The 17,582-nt window shown below is 50.1% G+C and overlaps 1 protein-coding gene across 1 annotated transcript in view; it reads right to left on the bottom strand.

Moving 5' to 3' along the window:
• Positions 1 to 61: 61 nt before the first annotated feature.
• itsn1 (intersectin 1 (SH3 domain protein)) overlaps positions 62 to 17,582 on the bottom strand; it is a 31,367-nt gene continuing 13,846 nt past the window's right edge. The window contains exons 18-45 of the mRNA XM_068328294.1: positions 15,716 to 15,843; positions 15,382 to 15,641; positions 15,117 to 15,277; positions 14,438 to 14,685; positions 11,739 to 11,913; positions 11,575 to 11,661; positions 11,340 to 11,488; positions 11,187 to 11,266; positions 10,939 to 11,111; positions 10,799 to 10,844; positions 10,557 to 10,678; positions 10,350 to 10,473; positions 10,055 to 10,249; positions 5,609 to 5,730; positions 5,413 to 5,519; positions 5,227 to 5,328; positions 5,067 to 5,148; positions 4,875 to 4,973; positions 4,710 to 4,793; positions 4,517 to 4,600; positions 4,301 to 4,432; positions 4,150 to 4,230; positions 3,955 to 4,076; positions 3,777 to 3,859; positions 3,599 to 3,682; positions 3,352 to 3,416; positions 3,173 to 3,281; positions 62 to 3,085 (exon numbers count right to left, since the gene is read on the bottom strand). Of these exons, the coding sequence (XP_068184395.1) occupies positions 2,937 to 3,085; positions 3,173 to 3,281; positions 3,352 to 3,416; positions 3,599 to 3,682; positions 3,777 to 3,859; positions 3,955 to 4,076; positions 4,150 to 4,230; positions 4,301 to 4,432; positions 4,517 to 4,600; positions 4,710 to 4,793; positions 4,875 to 4,973; positions 5,067 to 5,148; positions 5,227 to 5,328; positions 5,413 to 5,519; positions 5,609 to 5,730; positions 10,055 to 10,249; positions 10,350 to 10,473; positions 10,557 to 10,678; positions 10,799 to 10,844; positions 10,939 to 11,111; positions 11,187 to 11,266; positions 11,340 to 11,488; positions 11,575 to 11,661; positions 11,739 to 11,913; positions 14,438 to 14,685; positions 15,117 to 15,277; positions 15,382 to 15,641; positions 15,716 to 15,843 (3,453 nt within the window). The 3' untranslated portion in view covers positions 62 to 2,936. The remainder of the gene's footprint in view (positions 3,086 to 3,172; positions 3,282 to 3,351; positions 3,417 to 3,598; positions 3,683 to 3,776; positions 3,860 to 3,954; positions 4,077 to 4,149; positions 4,231 to 4,300; positions 4,433 to 4,516; positions 4,601 to 4,709; positions 4,794 to 4,874; positions 4,974 to 5,066; positions 5,149 to 5,226; positions 5,329 to 5,412; positions 5,520 to 5,608; positions 5,731 to 10,054; positions 10,250 to 10,349; positions 10,474 to 10,556; positions 10,679 to 10,798; positions 10,845 to 10,938; positions 11,112 to 11,186; positions 11,267 to 11,339; positions 11,489 to 11,574; positions 11,662 to 11,738; positions 11,914 to 14,437; positions 14,686 to 15,116; positions 15,278 to 15,381; positions 15,642 to 15,715; positions 15,844 to 17,582) is intronic.

Genomic DNA, 17,582 nt, shown 5'->3' with positions numbered 1-17,582 from the left:
CTTCGTTGGTGTGTGTGAGAACATGTTGGCTGGATCTACGACACAAACTTCCAGACATGCGTTTAGCATCTGGGTCCGACTGACGTTTATTCTGAACATTGAAACAACAACATACATCATGTTCTACAGTGATAATAACAGCAGGCCGTCTCCGGCGCCACAGCCTCATATATTAACTCTCAGACAGCAGTAGTATTGTACACAACCGTACCGTTGGGCAGTCAGAACGGGTTCAAACCGGATCGGTTTCAGTCACTGGAGAGGAGGAGGGGGGGGGTATAAAACAAATTCATCATCAATCATCTTCATCATCGTCATCCTAGGGAAACACTGATGCTCGCTGACACCGTTCCTGACTTCTGATTGGACAGTGGCTGGTCACGAAGGTGACTATTGGTTGTCTATAACCGTGGCGTTAAATGAAAAGGACTACGTTTGCTAATTACCATGTGGCTAGCTAGCTAAATATCTATAACTGTCCAACTGGCAACCGCTGAATACTCGCGTTAGGAAAGAAGATTGATGCTGCCTTCAAAGTCACTCCTGAGCGTTTCTGATAAACTTTCTTGATATGCTTCAAAATAGAATTACGTCGATAAGTTTGTGACCAGAAACAAAAATGCGTTGCTAGCTTTTGTTTTGGCACCTTCTCCTGAACACGCTAAAACCACGTGAAGGCACCAGAAGAACTTGGCAGCTGTGAAAGCTAATTTATTTCTTAAATATTCCCCTTCCTAAACAAATGAGATAAAACAGGCTCTAAAAACTGTAAGAGGAACAATCTGATGTTTAAAGATAAAATATGGGGACCTTCACTCAGCTGCCAGCATGTTGCAGTCTACTGTTAACTGGTTAGCGGATTCCTGTGCTAACTTTTAGCTGACGCAGTAGATAACAGTTTGAACTGGTTCGTGCGGTGAACCAAAACCAGCTTTGATGGATCGGACCGATGCTGTTCTGAGTTCTCCACAACAAAGCCCGGAAAGACCAGAAACAACAAGGAACTGACCCGATTGACGATCATCATTTGGTCTGTCAAGAAGGTCTTGGAACTCTTTCACTGCCATGTCGGAGGTCTCCGTTAGACTTGTTGGGTTTGTTTTAGATCTCTTGAAATAGTTTGTGGGAACTATCTCGAGAAATCCAAACAAACCCAAGCGTGGGACCACCAGAACTATTTCATGAATAGTTCTGGTGGTCCCATGCCTGTGAATGTGGGCCCACCAGCAGAACTGGACCTTCAACCTCAGCACAAGGGGCGCCTCAAATATAATGTAGTTTAATCTTCAGCTGAAACTAGTCCCCAACAACAGTACCATTTGCATAGACTGGCAGTGACCAGGTTTAAACAGGTGTGGGTATATTTGTGAGGCAGTTTTGTGTCCTCCATGGAAAGCGGTGGTTTTCAACGTTGACCAATGCTTCGTTGGGGTTGGTCATTGAGACGGACCAACGCCTCGTTGGGTTTGGTCATTGAGACGGACCAACGCCTCGTTGGGTTTGGTCATTGAGACGGACCAATGCCTTGTTGGGTTTGGTCATTGAGACGGACCAACGCCTTGTTGGGTTTGGTCGTTGAGACGGACCAACGCCTCGTTGGGTTTGGTCGTAGAGACCAACCAATGTCTCAGTAGGGTTGGTTGTTGAGAACAACACCTCGTTGGGTTTGGTTGTAGAGATGGACCGACTCGTTGGGTTTGACTGTTCCTTGGGTTTGTTGATGGTGGGCAGAATACGGACCAATCACTGACTTGTTCCTGTCTGCGTCTCGTCTTGAATTCCGTCTCAGTTCATTCTTTAATATCTTCTGACTGATGGCTGAAAGTGCTGTGAGTGCTGATGCACAGTTACTTCATCTCTACGAAGCTTCCCGGGAGTGTGGAAACAGTCTGGACGATCTAGAAAGACCACGTCTATGGAATGGAGTCCTCTGCAGCTCTAAGGCCCCTGTTCTATTGGGTGGGGGTTGGGTACTTTTCCCTGCGTCGCCATGGGACAGCTTCAGTCAGCAGCACAGCAACAGAGGTAAGATGTGTGACAGAACCGCCTCTAACTACGTCCCAAGGTATCTGAGGAATGAAGACGTCCTTCTTGACAGTCTGTCAGATGACATCAGAGCTCCTTTCGTGTTCTGTCGACACGTCTGTCGTTTATTTACACCGGACACTTGTCTATCCTTTCAGCTAATTAGCATCATTAGCATTTTCTCAATAAACCTGTACACTTTCTGAGGTCATGGCAAGTGTTCAGTGTTTGGATGCCTAAGAGCTCGTCTAAGACCGACAAGACGAAACGTACCGTCAACCTGTTCACCTGTGGACTCAGTCATTCACTCACTGAATCTCTCTCGTACGCACACACACACACACACACACACACACACACACACACACACACACACACACACACACACACACACACACACACACACACACACACACACACACACACACACACACACACACAGAGGTTTGTTGGGTCTAAGGGGGGCTGGGATTGTCACTGAAGTGTCTGAACCAGCCAGGACTGAACATCAAACCGGACCGACACAGGACAGAGTGGACCGGGCCAAACCCTGGATCTTCACGCCTCAGACTCGGACTCCGTTGACCTAAACCTAAGATGAGGAACGTCTGGCCTGTCACAGAAAGTGGATCCAACCCCTTTGCAGTGATTCTGCAATATCATACATACAGTTGGGGGATACTGACAAGTACCGCAGATGGTCAGAACCCTGCCGACACCCAGTGGGTCCAGGACTTCCTGATTCTAGTTCACTATAAGTTCAGTCAGGTTACCTCCAGCTGATTGAACACGACCCGTTAAACACAAACAGAACCCAACCAAACAAATCAGAGGATCCAGACCAGTCCAGTCCAGTGAGGTCCGGTCCAGTAGTCAGGTCCAACCCGGTCCAGCTTGATCCCAATCAGGATTCAGGGTTCTTCAAACAGCTGGAGGTCCAGCCTGACGACGATCTCCCCTGTGGGAACCTCGTGGAGCAGCAACCGCTTGGTGATTGGACCTTTAGAGCCCTGGTCCTTCTTTATCTCAGCCAACCGGATCTCCGTCCTGCCCAGGAAGTCTGGGGGGGTGGGGTCAAACATGGAGAACATGGACTTAGAGAGTGGAGTAGAACACACTAGAGAGAAGAGCGTGGGTGGAGACGGACCGTCAGGTGAGAACTGGTCGCGTTCGAACACGGTGACACACAGGACGTCCTGCTCCAGGTCCTTGATGAAGAACTGGCAGTTGGAGTTCCACTTGGGGTTCAGCGTGTCCTGCAGAGACAGGAAGAGTCAACATTTGGAAACCCTCCAATCACAGACGGGGGGGGGGGGGGGGTCATACCTGTAGGGTTTTGGTGATGTGACACTGTGACCCCATGGTGACCTCGCAGTAGGGGTTACTTTTTCCTGGAGGGGACAAACACGAGTCAGCGGAAGATCAACTAGCGCCGTCGCTAACTGGTTAGCATGTCAGGAGCGGGTTTAGCAGGAAGAACACTGAACACATTTATGGCCAATGGAAACACAGCTGTTAGCATGATTAGCTACATGTAAGTGTCATGGGGGGGTTGTGACGGTTGTGTTCGTACCATGAGAGCGACAAGGTTTGAGCTCAATTCCCTCCACAATGTTGACCATCAGCCTACCAATACCTGTGGCCCTCTGCGAACGCACTGAGACACACACATTAGTTTGTGTTACCATGGCGACGGGTGATGCAAAGTTAAACCACTTCAATCCAAACAGGAAGCAGAGACCAAGACACACCTAGATACGCCTTCTCCCGCTTCTTCTTCTCCGTCTCGATGAAGAGTTCCGAAGCCGCCTTAATTTTCTGAACCCACGCCGTCCTGCAGACACACACACACACACACACACACACACGGGGTTTCAGCGTGGCTTCAGACGGATGAAGCCGTCGCCGTGCGGCCGCCGCCCCCCTCACCGTTCGTTGATGCTCTCGGCTCTGAGGGTGTAGACGCGGTCGATGTGGGAGATGTGGAACAGAGGCTCGTCCCCAGACGGGTCGGTGGGCAGCTTCACCAGCACCTCGTTCAGGAAGATGGGCTGAAACGAGAGCGTGTGCGCGTTAGCCTGGCGTTAGCTCCCTGCGCCGTGCGGCGTCCGTACGTCGGCTCACCGTCTTGTACATGCGGTACTGCAGGTGCGTTTTGGACGAGAACACCTTGTCGGAGCCTGAAGATCCTAGCGGTTTGGTCACCTGTGGAGTGGGGGAGGCAGCTTCAGAGACAGGAAGCAGGTGTGGCAGAGCGGAGGGAGGCGGGGCTCACCTGTGTCAGCAGCAGGAAGTCGTTGAACAGGAAGCCGTAGAGCTCCTTGCTGCTCTTGGCTTTGAACAGCTTCCCGCTGTGGAGGAACTTCCTGGGACCCAAACAGTTGGTGACCGAGTTAAAAACCAGTTGCTGCAGGACAGAAGAAGGAAGAAGTGTTCAGGTCCAGCCTGGGGGGGGACTGTTTGTTTGTTTGTTTGTTTGTTTGTTTGTTACCTCCGACAGGCCTTCACACTGAACGTGAGCCTGAATCCACTCCAGACGATCGGAGTTCTCCTTCTCCCTGACGCCCTCATTCACCTGAACACACACACAGGTGTGTGTCAGACAGATAAACTAACCTGTGTGTGTGTGTGTGTGTGTGTGTGTGTGTGTGTGTGTGTGTGTGTGTGTGTGTGTGTGTGTACACCTGTGAACACAGCTCCTCTGCTTTCTCCAGAGCAGCTTTCAGGTGGTTGTGATCCGGATGCGACTCTGGAGTGTTTTCTAGGATCTGAAGCAGAAAGAAGAGGAATGAGGACACACACCTGTGTGTGTGTGTGTGTGTGTGTGTGTGTGTGTGTGTGAGACGTACGTTCTTGATGATCAGGGGATACCGCGTCACCCTCTGCATGGGCTTCAGCAGGAAGCTGGACAGAGGCATCCCCTTGCAGCGGGGGTCCATCGCTAACCTCTGATGGAGAAACATCAGTTTGATGAGTGTGTGTGTGTGTGTGTGTGTGTGTGTGTATGGGTGTGTGTGTGTGTGTGTGTGTGTGTGTAATGCCTTCAGGAAGTCTTTGATCTCGGGGTTGTCGTCGGTCTTCTGCTGAATCAGCGTGGCTCCGTTCAGCTGACAGGAACAGAACCTGAACACAGAATCAGAGATCGTCACATGACAGGACCCCCCCACACCAAACCGGTTCAAACTGGACCGGACCCCCCACCTGATGTACGGCTGCATGTGAGGCAGCTGATTGGTCAGGATGTCTCCGATCATCTTCACCGGCATCCGATCGCCCGACATCTTCTTCCTCACCCTGAGCGCCCTGCGGGGTGGGGGGAGAACCGGACCCGGGTTTAGGGGGGGGTCAGCCCGTCAGAACAACCTGTGGATGGGGGGCGTGGCCTACTTGAGCAGCTTGATGTTACACATGATCAGCTCCTTCCAGTTGACGAAGATCATGGCCACCTCCTTCTCCGTCAGCAGCTCGCACTCCAGCAGCGGTTTGTGGAAGATCTGGAAACACCGGCAGCGTGAGACCCCCTCCTCAGCGCCGCCCCGTCTCCCGTTGCATGCTGGGATGGTGTGTGTGTGTGCGCGTTCACCTCGGTCACCAGCTGCAGGTCGTTGACGTAGTTCTCCTCGGTGACGATCAGCTCATGGATGTAGCCCTGCCGCTTCCTCTCCATGGGGCTCAGCATGTCCAGCAGGTGGAGGTCAGCGCACCCTGGAACACACACAGCACACGGACACGCTCACACGGCTGCCACGCCCACGCCTGAGGGGGGCGGGGCGTACCTGAGGTCAGCAGTTGTGTTTGAGGCCCTCTAAAAACATGGGAAATGATTGGTGTCGAGGTGACGGGAATCTTCTGTGTTCAAGAATCCAGGAGGGTTTAAAACATGACGGCAGTGTGTGTGTGTGTGTGTGTGTGTGTGTGTGTGTGTGTGTGTGTGTGAGACCTTCACCTGTGGAGCATTTGAGAGCTCAACAGATCGGCTGTCTAGATACTGTCTAGTGTTTACGTAAAACAGTAAACGTGTTAATACTAACGTAACACGGTAAACGTGTTAATACTAACGTAACACGGTAAACGTGTTAATACTAACGTAACACAGTAAACGTGTTAATACTAACGTAACACAGTAAACGTGTTAATACTAACGTAACACAGTAAACGTGTTAATACTAACGTAACACAGTAAACGTGTTAATACTAACGTAACACAGTAAACGTGTTAATACTAACGTAACACAGTAAACGTGTTAATACTAACGTAACACAGTAAACGTGTTAATACTAACGTAACACAGTAAACGTGTTAATACTAACGTAACCCGGTAAACGTGTTAATACTAACGTAACACAGTAAACGTGTTAATACTAACGTAACCCGGTAAACGTGTTAATACTAACGTAACACAGTAAACGTGTTAATACTAACGTAACACAGTAAACGTGTTAATACTAACGTAACACAGTAAACGTGTTAATACTAATGTTAATGTGTTTTTAACACGTTTACATTAGTATTAACACGTTTACTGTGTTATTAAACCACAAGTGATGTACACAGATCCCTCGTTCCTCACGGTTAACGCGTTCCAGGAACCACACGCAATTAAGGAATTCTGCGATAGAGTGACAAACTATCTTATTATTTATGGTAATTTAAACGTTCCTGAACCCCCCCATACTGATATTAAACCACCTTCTATCTGTATTACCTTTGAAACACTCTGATAGACTGTTTAAAACACTTTAGTGTCTCACAGAAGTCAGAGACTCACAGAACATAGAGCACTTCAGGATGATGTCAGCCAATAGAATGCGAGTACAGTATCACGTGACTACCTACTAAAAATTGGCGATGAGGTGAAGTCGCAAGTGTTGATGCACTAAAGCACAAAGGTGCACTGTACTGTCTTTATATTAGTTTGACACGTTTTCAGTAAAATATTTGTGTTACAACAAAGGTAAAAAGTATCAAATTCAACAATTTGATACGTTCGAGAGGAGACTGTGTGTGTGTGTGTGTGTGTGTGTGTGTGTGTGTGTGTGTGAGTAACCAGGCCACGGCTGCAGTCTGTCTCAGAGCGTTTAATCATCACGACCAATCAGATTCAGCGCTTCATTAAAAGCCTCACCCGTTAAAGCGCTGACATCACGTTAACATTTTATTCATTCGTTTTGTGTTCATCCATTCATCCACCTCCTGCCATTCACTCACATTGTGGGTAAGTCTGGCTGTTGTGTGGACCAGAGCCACACTGAGGGCCTCGTTTTGTTCTGGGGGGCTTTGATGGATCAGGAGCATTAGCATTAGCATTGGCATGAAGTAGAAGAGAAGCCCTCAGGAAGCTACTCTGGTCTAAAAACAGTCTGGAAACAAAATGTGTTAAAAACGTGGCTGAAGATCTGTCATCCAATCAGAGACTTTCACTTTCAATACTGACGAAATGAAGAGCCAATCGGATTCCAACAGGCTCACAGTCACACCTGTGTGTGTGTGTGTGTGTGTGTGTGTGTGTGTGTGTGTGTGTGTGTGTATAAACCGTCTTTTCATTCATTCACAGGTAAACATTAAAAAACACAATACTGTCATCTGCATAAAAATCTGATATGGCAACCGCTACAATACCATTCTGTTGCTATGGTAACAACCAGACGGGTGACGTTGTGTATGAATTGAAACCATTTGGTGCATTAATTATTATTCTGTGTGTAGGGGGGGGGGGGGGTTGTACTGTTTCTCCACCAGTCGGTCTGTCCCTGAACATGTCACCACAGTAAAACACGATTTACCCTTAAACACATGGGAGCAGAGGTCACCAGAGGTCAAACAGGAAGTCTGGTGAGCAGCTAAAACCCTCCTTCACAATAAAAGCACAATTAAAAACAGACAAATAAAAACAAACCTGTTTCACGTAACGGTTTTGGCATTTTGGGGAAATACCTTTCATTTCTTGATGTGTCTGAGTTTAGAGGATCCATTGCTCTCCCATTAGCCTAGCTTAGCATACTAAGCTAATTGGCAGCGTCGCGCCACATTTCTGTTTGAAGCTAACTCCCCCAACGTCCTTCAGCTGGAATGATTTCTGGAATACGTGTTCTTTTTTCCTCGGGACGCGTCTCCCCTTCATGTTCAGTACCGAACGTGTGTGTGTGTGTGTGTGTGTGTCACGTCCATCCGGTCTGACCCTAAAAACACTGATATCGCCATAGCAACAGACACAATCTCATACATGTCAACATGAACAACAAAACAAAGACGCAACATAAAAGTTAATACATTTTCATAAAGTTAAACTCGTCTAAAACACTGTCTGGGTTGAGTGTGTGTGTGTGTGTGTGTGTGTGTGTGTGTGTGTGTGTTCACGCTCCTTAAGTGCATCCAAACTCTGTACCATAATGTGTTTGTAGTTTGGTTAGCCAGTATGCTAACTAGCTATTAGCCCTGAGCTATGGGACGGCGTCCCGCTCCAGCAGCTCCTCCCTTCTATGACTCCTTGACTCCTTCCCTAGTTGAGAAAGACAGGAGGAGAAACAGCTGGAGGTCCCTTCCTTCACCCCCCCCCATCCGTAAATTCCTCCCATTTTGAGGGGGGGAGAGAAAGGTAGAAGAGGAGGAAGAGGAGGGGGCGTCTTTGGCATCGAGGACAGAGGAGAGGCTCGGGCCTCCGGCAGATAGTGGGTCTTTCTGTGAAGCTGCGGGAGGGGAGGGGTTAGTGGGGTGAGGGGGGCGGAGCCAGCGCTGGTGAATGAAGCTGCTGGACCAATGGAAGCCAGGATAACAAAATGTCATGATTAAAAACAGCAGCGAGGGGGAGGAGCTAAAGTACTGGTGCTAAACGCTCCCATCAAGCCACAAAATGACCCACTATCCACTTCACCATGCTCTGACGTGTGTGTGTGTGTGTGTGTGTGTGTGTGTGTGGGCGGAGCCGAGCGCTGGAGAGGAGGAGTCCTGACTATTGATCTATCCCCTGGTGATGGGAGCTGATCGGAGCCGATCAGATCAGTCCAGTCAGAGCCATGCATAGACGGGTGTGGCCACCAGAGGGCGCTTTAACGTTTCTTATGTCTGTGTGTCTGTCTGTCTCTGGCCTCTATTGGTGGAGGGTCGCCATGGCCGGGTCATGTGACCTCTTGCTGCTCTCCCATTGGTTGAGTGGCCTAGTGGGTCTCTTTGAGGGCTTTGAGGAGAGGGGGGTTCTGGGTAATGATATGATCCTAGAGAGAGGACGACAACAACAACATGAACAAAAACAACTAAACAAAATAACAACAACAACAACAACACTCGGGTTCTAGATGGGTGGGGCATGCAGCAAGACAGTGGGGGAGTGGCTAAGCTACCATAGAAGCGGAGGTTCTAGAGCGAGTAACGGCATCGCCGTGGCAACGGTTCAATGTTAGGGATGTAGATCGGAACACGTGCCACCTGACCCACATGGAACTCTAAGAGTTAATTTAAATAAAAACAAATTTTGCATTTTTTTTGTTTAAAACTTTCTAATCGACATCTCATTTGGGTTAAAATTACCCACAATTCTGCAGTTCAGACTCAGAACGTAAACGTTTTTCAATCCGTTCACTCGGCTCTGGAGGCTCCGTGTCTATGTGTGGTGATGCTAATGGGACGCATGCAGGGAGGAGGGACACACTGACACTAATGACTGTGAATGAACACACACACACACACACACACACACACACACACACACACACATACACACACACACACACGCACACACACACGTGTTGCATGACTGGAAAGTTGTCAAAGAGGCCCAAAGGAGTGTCAGGGTGAGATCAAACCAATCCAGGGGTCAAACAGAGAGGGACAGTAGCCCCAACCTCTGGGGGGGTGTGTGTGTGTGGTGTGTGTGTGTGTGTGTGTGGGTGTGTGAGGTGTGTGTGTTACTGTGTGTGTGTGTGTGTGTGTGTGTGTGTGTGTGTGTGTGTGTGTGTGTGTGTGTGTGAGGTGTGTGTGTGTGTGTGTGTGTGTGTGTGTGTGTGTGAGGTGTGTGTGTGTGCCGGTACTCACACTGCGTGCTCGGGTCCGTATCCGTGGTGAGCTTCACATAGTTGCTGGGAAACAGCCCCTCCCTCCCGTTGAGCTCTCCTTTCCACCAATCACAGTCGTCCTTGTTGATGACGGTGATCACCTGACCCTTCAGGAAGGCCAGCTCGTCGTCGTTCTGCGCCACATAGTCGTACATCCCGATCACCTGACACACGGCTGAGCAGAGACGACACGGGAGACGTTTAGTCTACGCTCCTCGTGTTTGAACGTTTAAATAAAGTTACATCTAAACATTCTGTAACTGCAGTGAACTCACCTGTGCTAGTGGGGGTCAGTTTGGGCGGGGTCGGCTCGGTGGGCGTGGTCTTGCTGGTGCTGGGACTGAGCAGCTTCACGTAGTTGGCTGGAAACCAGCCGATCTGGCGCTTCTTCCCTCGGGCCTGAACCAATCAGAACACAGCGCGTTATCGCATCCATCCAATCGGTGCCGTCTGCGTCTGCGTCTGCGTCTGCGCCTGCGTACCTGCAGCTCCCCCTCCCACCAGCCGCCCGGGTTCTTCTTCCGGATGAGGATGAGCTGACCCGGGGCGAGTGTGAGCTGCTCCGCCCCCGTGGCGCTGTAGGGGGCGATCACCTGGGCGATCTCTGGGCGACAGGAAGAGGAAGAGGAGGTGAGGAAGAGGAGGACGTGAGGAAGAGGAGGTGAGGAAGAGGAGGTGAGGAAGAGGAGGTGACGAGCGAAGGGGGGCGGTCCTGGGAGCTCACCTGGCTTCTTCCCCAGACTGCCCGTCTTCCCCGTCGGACCCAGAGCCTGGAAGAGAAAACGGCGTTCCATCAGGACCAGCTGACCCCGCCCCCACCCGGAGGGGGGAGGTTCCGGTCCGACGTGACGCAAACCGACTCACCTCCGACGCCGCGTCCCGGGGTTTGACGTAGTTGGATGGGAAGACGCCGGTCTTCCCCGCCACCGTTCCCGTCCACCAATCTCCTTCCTTCCTGGTTACCATGACGACGTCCCCCTGCTGGAAGCTGAGGTCGCCCTGCTCGCTGCTCTCGTAGGTGTACATGGCCACGTACTCTACACACACACACATCAGGAGCGTCCATCAGGCGGCTCTAGTACACGCGTGTCCACGCGTTGGAGGCGTGTTACCTTCTCCCGACTCGGACGGCTTCGTTGGCGAGGGGGTGGGGCGTTTCCCTTCGGGGGGGCTCTCCGATACTCCGGGTTCACTGGAAGAGACAGGCGGTGAGTTTGGTGCGGGTCCGTGTCCTGAGCGGACGCTCGTCCTGCGTTCACACCCACCTGATGGCCTTGCCCCGCCCCGCGGCGCCGGGCGGGAGCGTGACGGCGGCGGAGATGAGCTTCACGTAACTCTTGGGGAACCAGCCTCGCTGCCCCGTCTGCAGCTCCCCCAGCCACCACATGTCCTGCTGCTCCAGGACCGTAATCACCTGTGGACCAATGGGAGACGGGTCAGCGGCGTGGAGGGGGGCAGGAGGGCCGGAGGGGGGGCAGGAGGACCAGGGGGGGCTCTGACCTCGTTCTTGTTGAAGTTCAGGTGGTTGTCCTTCTTGGCCCTCCAGGGGTAGAGCGCCTGCGCCTGCAGACCCTCCACCTTCTCGCCCTGCAGACGGGAACGACAGCTGATTGGTTCATGACGCGCTCGTCCATCGGGTCCTGGGCCAATGGCTGAGCGCCTACCTGTCCCAGCACAGGAGAGGGGGAGGAGCCCGTCGTCATGGTAGCAGGGGTGAAGGCGGAGCGTTGTCGCAGCTGCGCCGAGGGAACGCTGAGCGAAGGGTTCTGATTGGACGAAGACGTCGGCCACGCGTCCCACCCCTCGCTCTCTGATTGGCTGGTGGCGTTAGAGGGCCATCTGAAAGGACAGGAGTACTACTGTATGAGGAGTACTACATGTAACTCTGGTACTGTATGAGGACTACTACATGTAACTCTGGTACTGTATGAGGAGTACTACATGTAACTCTAGTACTGTATGAGGAGTACTACATGTAACTCTGGTACTGTATGAGGAGTACTACATGTAACTCTGGTACTGTATGAGGAGTACTACATGTAACTCTGGTACTGTATGAGCAGTACTACATGTAACTCTGGTACTGTATGAGGAGTACTACATGTAACTCTAGTACTGTATGAGGAGTACTACATGTAACTCTGGTACTGTATGAGCAGTACTACATGTAACTCTGGTACTGTATGAGCAGTACTACATGTAACTCTGGTACTGTATGAGCAGTACTACATGTAACTCTGGTACTGTATGAGCAGTACTACATGTAACTCTGGTACTGTATGAGGAGTACTACATGTAACTCTGGTACTGTATGAGCAGTACTACATGTAACTCTGGTACTGTATGAGCAGTACTACATGTAACTCTGGTACTGTATGAGCAGTACTACATGTAACTCTGGTACTGTATGAGCAGTACTACATGTAACTCTGGTACTGTATGAGCAGTACTACATGTAACTCTAGTACTGTATGAGGAGTACTACATGTAACTCTAGTACTGTATGAGGAGTACTACATGTAACTCTGGTACTGTATGAGCAGTACTACATGTAACTCTGGTACTGTATGAGGAGTACTACATGTAACTCTGGTACTGTATGAGGAGTACTACATGTAACTCTGGTACTGTATGAGGAGTACTACATGTAACTCTGGTACTGTATGAGGAGTACTACATGTAACTCTGGTACTGTATGAGCAGTACTACATGTAACTCTAGTACTGTATGAGGAGTACTACATGTAACTCTAGTACTGTATGAGGAGTACTACATGTAACTCTGGTACTGTATGAGGAGTACTACATGTAACTCTGGTACTGTATGAGCAGTACTACATGTAACTCTGGTACTGTATGAGCAGTACTACATGTAACTCTGGTACTGTATGAGCAGTACTACATGTAACTCTGGTACTGTATGAGCAGTACTACATGTAACTCTGGTACTGTATGAGGAGTACTACATGTAACTCTGGTACTGTATGAGCAGTACTACATGTAACTCTGGTACTGTATGAACAGTACTACATGTAACTCTGGTACTGTATGAGCAGTACTACATGTAACTCTGGTACTGTATGAGCAGTACTACATGTAACTCTGGTACTGTATGAGCAGTACTACATGTAACTCTAGTACTGTATGAGGAGTACTACATGTAACTCTAGTACTGTATGAGGAGTACTACATGTAACTCTGGTACTGTATGAGCAGTACTACATGTAACTCTGGTACTGTATGAGGAGTACTACATGTAACTCTGGTACTGTATGAGGAGTACTACATGTAACTCTGGTACTGTATGAGGAGTACTACATGTAACTCTGGTACTGTATGAGGAGTACTACATGTAACTCTGGTACTGTATGAGCAGTACTACATGTAACTCTAGTACTGTATGAGGAGTACTACATGTAACTCTAGTACTGTATGAGGAGTACTACATGTAACTCTAGTACTGTATGAGGAGTACTACATGTAACTCTGGTACTGTATGAGGAGTACTACATGTAACTCTGGTACTGTATGAGCAGTACTACATGTAACTCTGGTACTGTATGAGCAGTACTACATGTAACTCTGGTACTGTATGAGGAGTACTACATGTAACTCTGGTACTGTATGAGCAGTACTACATGTAACTCTGGTACTGTATGAGGAGTACTACATGTAACTCTTGTACTGTATGAGGAGTACTACATGTAACTCTGGTACTGTATGAGGAGTACTACATGTAACTCTGGTACTGTATGAGGAGTACTACATGTAACTTTGGTACTGTATGAGCAGTACTACATGTAACTCTGGTACTGTATGAGGAGTACTACATGTAACTCTGGTACTGTATGAGCAGTACTACATGTAACTCTGGTACTGTATGAGGAGTACTACATGTAACTCTGGTACTGTATGAGGAGTACTACATGTAACTCTAGTACTGTATGAGGAGTACTACATGTAACTCTGGTACTGTATGAGCAGTACTACATGTAACTCTGGTACTGTATGAGGAGTACTACATGTAACTCTGGTACTGTATGAGGAGTACTACATGTACCAGTGGTACTGTATGAGGAGTACTACATGTAACCCTAGTACTGTATGAGGAGTACTACATGTACCATTGGTACTGTATGAGGAGTACTACATGTAACCCTAGTACTGTATGAGGAGTACTACATGTAACCCTAGTACTCTATGAGGAGTACTACATGTACCAGTGGTACTGTATGAGGAGTACTACATGTAACCCTAGTACTGTATGAGGAGTACTACATGTAACCCTAGTACTCTATGAGGAGTACTACATGCCCATAGTACAGGTCAGAGTGATGATGTCATCGGTTACTAGGTAAACTTACGTGGAGCTGAAATCTGCCCAGTTGTTGTTGTTTGACGAGGAGGCCGACGAGGAGGTGTGTCCAGGAGCCGGAGGAGGTGTGGTCATTGGTTGCTGGGCTGAAGTAGGCGTGGCCAAAGCCACCGCACGCAAGCTGATTGGTGCTTCGCTTTCAGGAATACGTTCAGCGTAATTGGCTGGAAACCAACCGGTGCGGCCCCGGAGCTCTCCCCCCAGCCAGCCGGGTTCACCTGTCTGGGACTCGTCCACCTGGGGGGGAGGGGCGGGGCGGTTCATTCAGTTACTGAACAGGTGAAGGAATGCTCCCACACCGTCTGAACACACATTTCCACGGTATAAAACACGTTCAGCCACGGGCAGACCAACGAACACGGAGGTGACGTGAAATGAAACACCCACAGCAACAAGTTGAATGATGCTGGCTTGTGATTGGTGGAGGCACGACACTGGGCGTGGCAACAACTTACCCATTCCCCCTTCACCTTCAGGTAGCACAGCAGAGGAGAGAGGAGACCGTTAATAGACACACACTCATGCACACACACACACACACGTCAGTGCCCACATGGAAGCCGTTCCGTGTGTGACGTCCGGTGGGTTTGGTACCCCCCCTCATCCCGTGTTCTCCTGGCTCACAGGCTACACACACACACACGTGTGGTTTGGTGTGGAGGACCTACCATGATCACGTCTCCGGGGGCGATGCTGATCTCGTCGTGGCTGCGAGCGTCGAACGGGTAAACCGCCCGGTAGTAGACGATCTTCACCGGCGGCGGCTGCTGGTCGAAGCCAGTGGGCGGAGCCTTCTGGTCGAACAGGCTGGGGCCGGGGGTCTTCTCCACTGAACACACAGGGTTCACGTTTGATATTACAGGTGTTACTACAGGTGTTACTACAGGTATTACAGTAGGTATTACTACAGATATTACTGCTGCTGATGCTCACCTGTCGACGCCCAGGGGTCGGCCGGTTGGCTGAACAGCTTGTTCAGTTTGTCCTGCATGTCCTTCTTGCTCCGCCCCTCGTCCTCCTTCTCCTCCGCCCCCTTCCGCCCCGCCTCCTCCTCCTCCATCCCCCTCCTCTTCTTCCCCTCCTCTTCCTGAGTCATCCTGTTCAGCCAGGTGTGCGGGGCGGAGACGGAGACGGGGCTGGGCGCTCCATGGGCTGCTTCCTCCTTCCAGGACACGCCCTCATCTGACGACAGCCTATGGGATGAGGAGAAGCGTTCAGAAACACCCCCACCTGCTGAACACCCGCCCCCGGATGACCCCGCCCTCACCGGCTCTCCTGCAGCTCAGCTGACTTCCTGTCCACCGGCGTGTGAGAGTGTGTGTGTGTGAGTGTGTGTGCATCTCCGTCCCCCTCCCTCTTCTGTCTCAACTGCCGGTTGTAGATCTCCTCCAGCTCCTGTAAGGCATGGGGGGGGGGCAGGGGACGGGGGGGTGCAACAGGTTACCATCGACAACAAACAGCAGCAGCAGTAGGTCAGGTGATCAATGCAGGGGTCAGGTTCACCGCTGGGGAGCTGCTAACAGTCGACCGTCACGTCGTGTTTAAAGTCCTCTCACTGTTTGCTCCACCCACAGCTGTGGTGATTGGACGATAAGGTCACATGACCCTCCTATGGATGTATTGATCCGTATTGATCAGCATGAATTAAAGTTATAACCAGGAGGGAACCCAATGGTTTGTTTTTAGGGTTCAATCGGAAAAGATTCTCCATCCTGGTTTGTCGTCGACGTTTGAGTAACACGTTTATTTAGACCAATCAGAATTCAGCACCTAAAAAGCCCCGCCCTGCTTCCCTCTGAGTCGCACCGTCAACACTAAAGACTAAACTACATGTGGGACAGGATGTCACCACGGCAACGGAGCATCACAAGACAGTGTTGTTGGGAGGGGTTAATGTGAACAGGAAGGGAATGGGGGGAGCTATGGGTATGGTGGGAGGCGGGGCAGTTCCGTGTAGTCATGACAACCAGCTGTGCCGTTAGAACACCTGATGCTAACAGAGGTCGTGTTCGGTGCCTGGGACCCGTCGACAGGAAGTCACCATGACTGTTAGCTTAGCACGAGGGCAGTATTCAGGGGGACCCCTAAGGGTGTAGCTGGGACCCCGAGAAGATCGACGGAGAGGCCAAGAGGGGGGGGGGAGAATAAAAGACTAAAAGAGGAACAAGGGAAGAAGAACGGAGCAGAAGGAGAAGAGAAGTGATGACGAGGGAAAAGAAACACGCAGGGAGGAGATGAGAGAGGAGGGCGGGGCGCTCAGAGGGGCTAACAGTCCACCTGTGGCTGAAACACACACACACACAACCGCTTCACAGCGACTCATCCGCTGTGTTTCTATTCAGTTTCTCTGCCTGCAGCTCTGAATGTCTGAGGGGACGACATTTAACACGTTAAAAATCACGTATGACGGAAATGATAAAATAACACCAAAGACTTAGAGGACTTTAAGTCGGTGATGTGGCTGGAACTACAGTAATCCCTCACGCATCCGCACATCAACACGCACGACTTCACCTCATCGCGGTTTTGTAGTAGGCAGTCATGTGATACTGTACTCTCATTCTATTGGCTGACGTCATCCTGAAGTGCACTACGCTGGTCCTGCACCAGGAGCTAGTGTGACTAACCACTGTGGATCAGTGTAAAGGAATTGATCTAGCCACAAAAAGCCACACTCTGTGTCCAAGACAGTGGTGCAGCGCGCGGACGACCAACGCTCGTTGCGGGGGTCATTGGGGGGGTCTGGGGGGCCTCCCCCGGGAAATGTTTTAGAAAACGGGGTTGTTTTCCTGCATTCTGAGGACAAAATCTTGTGTTCAGTTTCCCTCCAAAAACCCACTAAAGCCAACAGCTGAAGCTGAACTCTCTTTATTTCTGTCCTACTTTATGCAGGAATGAATGTGAGATTCAACCATTGAAAACTTCATTCACTCTGAAGATACAGTCAGACTAAATATTACTCAGTGTTTACTGGTAGTTTACTGGTTATCCTGCTGGGCAGAGGGAACAAAAGTCTAAGACTACTAACAAGTATTGATAATATCTTTCATTGACCTTCTGATCGGTCTGTCCCCCCCCTCCCCCTCTCAGCATTCACCATTTGTTTATTAATGAGGACTTTAACACAAACTCTA

The sequence above is a fragment of the Antennarius striatus genome, chromosome 11, assembly GCF_040054535.1.
Source record: "Antennarius striatus isolate MH-2024 chromosome 11, ASM4005453v1, whole genome shotgun sequence".
Lineage (NCBI taxonomy): Eukaryota > Metazoa > Chordata > Actinopteri > Lophiiformes > Antennariidae > Antennarius > Antennarius striatus.
Note: the sequence above shows the minus strand (reverse complement) of the source record. Positions and strands in the feature narration are given on the sequence as shown.